The 8,873-nt window shown below is 30.2% G+C and overlaps 2 protein-coding genes across 2 annotated transcripts; both read right to left on the bottom strand.

Moving 5' to 3' along the window:
- Nucleotides 1-539: 539 nt before the first annotated feature.
- Nucleotides 540-1,815, bottom strand: LOC105650861 (uncharacterized). Its single transcript, XM_037638187.2, has 3 exons — nucleotides 1,730-1,815; nucleotides 1,435-1,595; nucleotides 540-944 (listed from the first exon to the last, which is right to left on the bottom strand). The coding sequence occupies exons 2-3, from the start codon at nucleotides 1,513-1,515 to the stop codon at nucleotides 633-635; spliced, it is 393 nt and encodes a 130-aa protein (XP_037494115.1). The 5' UTR covers nucleotides 1,516-1,595; nucleotides 1,730-1,815; the 3' UTR covers nucleotides 540-632.
- Nucleotides 1,816-3,292: 1,477 nt separating this feature from the next.
- LOC149495438 (nucleobase-ascorbate transporter 4-like) lies at nucleotides 3,293-8,443 on the bottom strand. The gene is made up of 5 exons (XM_089723165.1): nucleotides 8,342-8,443; nucleotides 7,867-8,051; nucleotides 7,155-7,251; nucleotides 3,571-3,657; nucleotides 3,293-3,298 (listed from the first exon to the last, which is right to left on the bottom strand). The coding sequence occupies exons 1-5, from the start codon at nucleotides 8,441-8,443 to the stop codon at nucleotides 3,293-3,295; spliced, it is 477 nt and encodes a 158-aa protein (XP_089579291.1).
- Between the last annotated feature and the right edge of the window lie 430 nt (nucleotides 8,444-8,873).

The raw sequence follows: 8,873 nt of genomic DNA, 5'->3' as shown, positions 1-8,873 counted from the left end.
GCAATATTCCAGTTAACTTAATTAATTTGTTTTTCTTATATAAAAATAAATGGAAAATTAGCTTGCATGCAGTATATAAATTCATCTCCGAACTTTGTAATTTTAATTTTATAGAATTCTGAATTTTATAAATGACCTATTATGCACTTAAATTTGTAAATTTTAATAATGTTATAGAGCTTCCAACACTAATAATAATAGTTGTTATAATTTTTAGTTTTATATTTAAACTGTGACGATATTCAATTAAATTTCTTACCACAATTTCACAAGGTTTGCTTGAAACAATAAAAGAAAAATTATTTTTAAAATTTTCTTTTTTTAGTTTGTATTTTACATGTGTTTTCATGTTCTGGAAGCAATATTGAAATTCTCTAGTGTTGAGATTACTATAATCAACAAAATCTCAATTATTATTTCGATTTATTTTGAAGATGATATTATTCAAATTTTTAATTTTAAATTATGTAAAAAAAAAAGCTTAAAATGTTAGCTACCGGCTTGCACATTTAAATATGCTGTTCCTGAAAAAGACGCAACAATGTAATGGGCCAATCTAAGAGATCTGGCGGGCTAGTCTAATGGGCTCAATTATCTCATTTCTCTTCCTAATAAAATCAAGTAAATTAGAATCACGAAAACAGATCTTTGAGACTAGAAGGCCGTTTATAGGTTTTTTTAATCTCAAGTCGGATTTGTTTCATCATCTCCTCCGTCTCATCTTCTGCCTTCATCTCCTTCTCGGGTGGTGGTACATGTGGTAAATGTGGTAATGGTTGAGACTTCTTGGGTGATTTCTGCTCTTCCTGCTTGGGTATTTCCATTGTCAGCACCTTCCTCTGGGGTGGTGGTGGTGGTGGTTTAGGCGTGAAATAGAAAAGGAAAGCTATTATAGTGCCAACTGTTGGTGGAGATGACAAAATAACCACCATTATGATTTTGAACTGAAATCAAAGACAAATGAGAACCAATCATTAATGTTTGAAAACATAAAATTATACAGCTCAATTCTAAGTATCGTTTTAATAAATATATCACAATGTAACTATATTGAAAAACAAGGAGCTAAATTGACAAAAAAAAAAAAAAATATTAAGTCTAATATTTTTTATCATTTTAAATAAATTTAGCCATCAAATTGATCTTTATTTCTATATAAAGGGTAAAAATAGGAAAAAGTTTATTCATTACTTCTTAATATTCAAAAAACGATTTATATTTATAGACGAGAAAAATTACTATAAATATTTTTCTCTCTATTTCTTTTTACAAGGAAAAAAAAAATGAATCTTCCTTCTCACTTTTGTTGGAGACCATAATAAATTATGCTAATAAGTTGAAGAATAATGTAATAAGTGAAATTGATCATGATTTTTTTATTGGTCCAATAAAAAAAAAAAAGAAAATGCAATATTATAACAAATAGAAATTTACCCAATTAGAGCTGGTTTGAGGAAGGCCATCAGTAGAAAATAAATCATAGTTACTGAAATACTGAGGCACAGAGAGACCCATAAAGAGGGAAAAACCCAAAATAGATTTTGACCTTAAGCTTTTCAAGTCGCATAATATGAAATCATCAAGACCTCCTGCCACTGTCATCTCCATAATATGTACAGTACAAATCAGAAGTCAATTGAAATGTAATATACAAAAACAATACTTTGCTATTACAATAATAATAATCATAGAAAACAGATTGGCAAAAGTGAAAAAAAAGGATTCGTACCCACATAGGGGAAGAAAGCTATGTATAGAGCCCCCACAATTGGCAACGGTATAGAAGCAAGAATAACCGCAAGTTTTCCTGTTAGATATGTAATATTTACTAATAGTTATTACATTTTCCTTTGACAAAAAAAAAAAAATGCAGATATTAGATCAAAAACCTTAATATCATAATAAAAATTGTATTAAACTGAATTATGCATATATATTTATATTATTTTATTATATAAAAATAATTTTTAAAATATTATAAGAATGCACAGTGCACCTATTAAGGAAATGAGAATCATAAAGATAGCTGAGAGTATGGCAATCCTCCGAGTTCCTATCTTTGTCGATCCTACGAGTCCTGCATGTTGACTGTAGCCACAACCAACCATGCTTAATTAATAATTATCTCACAACATTAGTATAAGAAATTGATAAAATTAATTTATTTGCTGATAAAAAAAATAGTAGTATAAGAAAAATTGCAAGGACTCTGATGGAGCATTGTTGAATTCAAACTAAGCTCGTTAAAAGTATACTCAAGTTCAAGCATTCGAGTAGAGTCGAACTCGATTTAAACTTTAAAAACTGAGTGCAACTTGTTTACAGTTTATAATAACATTATTTTTAAAATGGATATGATTATAAGAACGTTCCATTGCGAATCACTAAAAATATCCTTAACTTAAAATGACACTCACGAACTTAATCTTATGGTAAATGCATTTCAAATTAATATAAACTCAAATTCAAATCTATTGTAGTTTCAAAGTATCGAAATTACATTGAAGCACTGGAGCCAAGTCCCAAGCCAAACACTGCGTCCAGCAAAGTTCCAATTCCCTGCATATGTACATCCTTTATAAGTTAAAACAAGTGAAAAAACATATTATGGAATGTGAAAAAACATAAAGCTCTGTTTGGGGTAAATAATATAAAATACATTTGAATTAAGCTTCATAACTTATATTTGAAATAAATTTAGAGTTGGAATCCAATATGTTGTAATTGTATAGAATGTCCAAAGAGAAAAATAGACAGAGAGAAGAGAAAGATGATGAGAGAGATAGAGAGAAGAAAAGGAAGATATTGGAAAAAAAATACAAAAAAAAAGAGGAAAGAAGAGAGAGAAAAAAATGAAGTTATAGAAGTAACTCATGAGTGACTTAAGTGGTAAGACACTTAAATTTAACAGATGATCTTTATAAAATCAAAGGTTTAATTCATTCATAGAAAAAACATGCATGAGAAGGATAACCACGATTCTTGAGATAGATTAGTTTTATAATATTGGGGTATTTGTGGTAAAACTAAAAAAAGTGGAAGATAGAGAAAAATAAAAGGGAAGAAGAGGAAAAAGAAAAAGAGGAAGTATTGGGCATGGTTGGTGACTTGGGTGTAGTTCTTGTTTCTTATTTTTTTTCCTCCACAATAATATTAATAAAATAATTAAATTTGCTGATAAAAAAAAATTATGAGTAGCACAAGTGGTAAGACACTTGAATTCAAGTATTTAATTTGTCGAAAAAACCCGTATAAGAAGAGACAGCTACAAAGTTTAAAATTGAGATTAATCTCACACCTAAAAGGTGCTGCAATAATCATAATTAAACCGAACAAGAGAAAACGGTAAAAGGCAAGAGAGTGAAAAATAATTGAATCCGTGAAATTCTAAATTTTTCATAGAAATTTTGTTATGTTTAACTCTAAAAGATTAAATTGAATATTTTCCAATATGTGAAACTTTGAAAATTGAGAGATTTTAATTGAATTTAATCAAATTTAATGGAATTTGTTTATAACTTAACTGTAAGTAAATAATGAAAATTGATAGGGTATTTAAATGTTAATTACCTGCACGCCGATTGCTGTACTAATATCACGTGCTGTTATACGCTGTCCGCCGCTAAATCTTGACGAGGTAGCAAACGTACTAGAGGACTGAAATCATAGACAAATTTTAGACCCTGCATATGATCTTCGCCCAATATTTTCTTAAATTGACCAATCAAAATATATTTGCTTAACTTTACTGTAACTTGTTTAAACATAGACATCGTTTGAATTGATGGAGTTTGAATGATAGAATATATTCCATAAGTTTATATGATTTCTTCGTTAATTGAGAAAAAATAGATTAAAATCCATGAATTGATAGATTTTATGATGGATTCAATTCCATCATTTAGAAGAGAGAGAAATCCTATCGAAGAGGTGAAGTTTTTTCAATTCTATTATTTTTTTTATTAATAATATAATTTAACTCATTTAATTATATTTCAAAAGCATCTTTCAAATCCATAAAATCATTGTGGATTTAGATATATTTTTGCCAAGATGAATACATAATTTTTGAAAAAATAAGAAGGGTAAAAAACATAAAATTTTAGTGATTAATGTCTTAGTCCCAAACTAGTTGAGATCGACTATATGAATCCTTTATTTCAAATATCTGCTCTGACTAGGTCAATATCCGTGCAAAGCAAAGTATAAGTCAAAAGAAAAAAAAAAAACCTTTTGTAATTAAAAAATTTGAAAGAGGAGTTTTCAAATCATTTGATATATTAATAAACAAACAAGCTTAAGGCATGTTACATAAATCTTCAATAATATTCAAAATTTCTTAGCGACAACTTTCCTCTAAGTAGTTTTAGGTCAGCCTCTTCCCTTTTTATCACCCTCCAGTATTATCGAGGTCTACATAATACATGACCACACCATCTTAGATACTCTCTCATTTTTTCTCCAAATTTTGCTACTTGCATCTTTTGTCTAATGTGACTATTTATAATCTTGTCGAACCTTGTGTGACTGCATATCCATTTCAATATTCGCATCTCTGCAATATGCATCTTGTGAACATATTGCCTGTTAGGTGCCTAGTATTCACTCACCATATCACATTGCTGGTCTCACTACTATTCTATAGAATTTAATTTTTACCTTGTTAGATATTTTCCTAATCACATAGTATACTTGTAGTTGATGTATGCATTTAATGTATACATAATTATACCTTTAAACGTTTAGTTTAATACAATTCTAGGGATTTTTAATGATTTAATGATAGTTTTTCCATGCATTGTACATATTTTGCATTTGGTTTGTCTTATAGTGCAGGTCCATTCTTTTGAGGGAGAAACACCTTAAAGCTAATGACATTTCAGCCATTTCGGACCAATCCACAAAAGGAAGGTCTGGCGGCGATATCCACGATCGACACACTAGACGTGCTTTATTCATCTGATAGTCAGATGCATTCTAGTAAAATCCATGGTCGGTCAACCTGTCGTGTATTCTCTACCAACAAGTCAGAAGACTCAATGCAAAATACACGCCCAACCATACAGCCGTAGAAATTTAGATACGGAAGGGGCATCGATCGTATGTTTCACCCCTTTCTACTTGTCCCCCCATATGACGGGTCGTGTATTTACTAAGCCCAGAGCCTGCATATAAAGCACAGCCGAAGCACTAACTGTACATTTCCTCCATGTGGCAAATAAAAGGGAGAGAATTGGTCAAGGATCTTTTTGAAATGCCTTTGTAACCTTTGCCTGCGTTATAAGAGGAAGGAGAGGAGATACAGAGATCATCAAGAAGGCTAGGGAACATCTCAGATTAAGAGAAACACGTAATTGGATTCGATTAAAGGATATACTCCATAGTTAGAATAGAAATAATATTTCGATTTTAGTTTTCTATTGTGGACAAGGATGCTTCTAGAGCCACCATTTCTTCTTAATCTTGTGATTTATAATTTGAGAATGATTTATGAGTAGTCCCCTTAGCTAGTGTTGGGTGAAAACCCATTTGTGCAGCAACTATGTAATCATCTCTCCTTATTTTAATCTTAATGGATGTTTTTCATGACTCGTCTGTGTGTGAGCTTAAAGCTTATGAATATGATGGAGTTCCATATATTTGTATAAAAAGAAATGAGAGGATGAAGAACTAAAAGGTGAAGTCCCTTATTGGACTGACTCACACATGAACCTAGGAGATAGATGTAGGAATAAGCTATTTTGTTGAAGAACTAGGGAAGGTCATAGAGATTAATGGGTTGGAATCATCATTACACCATGAAAGTTAGATGTTCTTATGATTCTAGAACATTTGTGTTACTTGGAAGAAAGCATAAATATAAATGGATTCCCCCCCCCCCCTCCTCAAGATGTATCCCTTAATAGATTGAAAATGGAAGTTTGAGATTATAATGTTGTTCAATGGTGTTGATCCCAATACTAGTGTCTTTCCCTTTTTGATAAAACTAAAGCTAGCTTGCTTTTATTCTAATTAGTAGTTCTTGCTTGTTTTACATTTAATTAGCTTAGATTCTAAATATTCTTCATCTAATTTCTAAACGATACATCTTGGATCCAAAACTAATATTTGATTCCCCAATCCTTGAGAATGATATCTTTTATATACTACTTGCACGATCCATATTCTTGCAGAATCGCTAACAATGGCACTCCTCCATTTCATCAATTCTACCTGAATTATATGAGAAATTTCTTCATCTATGAGACACTCTTTGGATCATAGAGCCTAGATATTTGACTTTATTGCACTTAGGCACTAGCATACCGTCTAATCTAAACTCACTTTCTTGCTTTTTTCTTAAACCAAATTCTTGTATATTATAGTTTAGCTCATCCATTACTAGGGTAAATAAGTACGGGCTTAAAACAAATCCTTAATGTAGCCCAATTGTTGTGGAGAACTTCTCTACATACCCTCTAGTTGTTCTTATACTGTGACTGTATTTCATATATATCTGTAACGACGTTTATAAACTTGGTATAAACTCTTTTCTTCTCTAATATCCAGCAAAGTACTTCCCCGATACTTTGTCACAAGCTTTTTCTAGGTCAATGAACACCGTGTGTAGATCTTTGTTCTTTTTTCATATTTCTATCACTCTTCTTAGAAACAAAATTACCTTTGTTGTAAATTTACAAGACATAAATCCAAATCGGTTCTCTGATACCTTAGTATTGTTCCTTAATTTATGTTTTTATTACTTTTTCCCCAAGTTTCATTGTGTGACTCATAAATTCAATACCACCATAATTTGTATAACTTTGGATATCTCCGTTGTTCTTATACATCGCATCGGTATCAAAGTAATCTTTCTTTACTGACTTTGACATTTTTCTACCTCTAAGAATAATATTGAATAACATTGTTAACCAAGCTATTCCACTTCCTCAAGACTCTTCCAAACCTCTAAAGGAGTACTATCTGAACCACATGCTTTTCAAACCGTTATCTACTTCAAAGCATCATTATTCTATGAGTGTAATTAAGATTTCTGTCTGTCAAAGAGACTTAAAAATCTGTGTAAGTCCATATTCAACCCTCATCAATATAGAAATCTCCATTTTATATTAAAAAAAAAAAAAGAAAAATGCACGTAATAAATCAAAATAAACCTCAATAATAGCAACAAAACAAGCAGCCATCATTGAAAAGACATCACCAGCTTCGAAAGTGGGATGGCCCCATTGAAATGGACGTGGAATCTTTATCCTGCAAGTAGTAAAATCAAAATCGAAAAGTTTAACCAAATCTTCAACTCATCTCAAATTAAAAAGATTAGAGTAAATTTACCGCACTTTTCTGGATTAGACTCGATCTATAGCTCTCATGTATAAATCAAATAAAAAAAATATTTCCAATTTTATTTTTTTTCCATGTGAATATAAAAAATAGCATCATTTGAACAACAAATTATTTTTTATTAATTTAATCCATAAGTAGGTCCATAAATTGGATATAAGCAATTCAATCATAATAGCACATTTTAATTGTTAGACTAAAGAAATATTGTGTAGAGATGAGTGGGGCAAAATGGTGTTAAAAACTTTATTTAGTCAAGATTCGAACTTTGAAGTTGCTAAGGGAAACACAAATTTAAAAAAAAAGAAAAAAAGGAAGAAGGCAATGGCTTCCTTCCTCTAACACATAGCTTTGCCCTTGTAAGCAAGTCTAATCCTATTAAAATATATTGTTAATCCTAATATTAATTTGATTTTAGAATGCAATTACAATAAAAATTTTAGACTTAAGTGTCTTTCATACCAAAGAATGGTTAAGCAAAAATAAAAGAGTTTGAAGTAGTAGAGTAAGAATATAGACACTCACCAAGGTGCAGCACGAATAAGGCCACCACGATTAGCACGACAATTCAATTGAGTTTGTTGACTTGTATTATCATATGCACCTGCTGCACTCAAAATTTCTGCAAGTATCCATACTATTATAATACTGTACATCGCAGCGTAACGTTCTGTTATCTTTGTCCCTGATTTCCAAAATCTTGGAAGAAACTGCAACAACAAAGTTTTAACTTTCAACAATGTCAACCGAAATTCCTCTATAACCTTTGCTTTTCTTTTATTAATTAATTGATAGATGTAGAAATTATTTTTATTTTTAATTAAAATTTGGTTTTAATAGACTTGTAATTTACAATGTCATAATTATATACAAATAAATTTTTTTAACATTTTTACTTTATGGTTAAAACCAACTAAATTTGAAGAATATATTATATTGGATTTTGATAAAAATTCAAATAAATTATAAAATTTAATTTCCATTTTAGCTTTCTAGCTACTTGTTTCAACGTTGCAATATAAAAATGAAATGATAAAGCATTTCGCTCACCTGCCTTGAGCAAACCACCAAAACTAATGCTGGGACTCCAATTTCGACGCATTTCGTCAACTACAACAAAGGATAGAAAGAAACTGATTGTAGCCTTTATGCAAAGGTTTAAGTGTATGACTACACCTCAACCTTATCAATACCTATATGTAATTCGCAGGATACAAATATTTCTATAATAATAATTATGGAATTGAAAAATCAAAATTTATATATTGCCCCACCAACTTTTTCATTTCTATTTTAGCCCTCTAATTTTTAACTTTCAGCTCCGCTCCTATCCAATTTGAAATGTGTTGAAATCAATTAATTGTTCATGTCACATATTGTTTTGTTAACAGCTTTGTAATGTAGATAAGCATGATAATATACCGGTGTATAATCTTTTATTTTTTAAATTTCAATTTCAGCATCTACATTTTGAGAATTTTTTTGGGTCTTGATAATAAAAGTGATGAACGGAACATGTCATTGATTAATCA

This window comes from Jatropha curcas, chromosome 6, assembly GCF_041381405.1.
Source record: "Jatropha curcas cultivar XTBG-Jc1 chromosome 6, XTBG_Jcur_1.0, whole genome shotgun sequence".
Classification (NCBI taxonomy): Eukaryota; Viridiplantae; Streptophyta; class Magnoliopsida; order Malpighiales; family Euphorbiaceae; genus Jatropha; species Jatropha curcas.
This window is presented reverse-complemented; position numbering and strand designations above follow the sequence as displayed.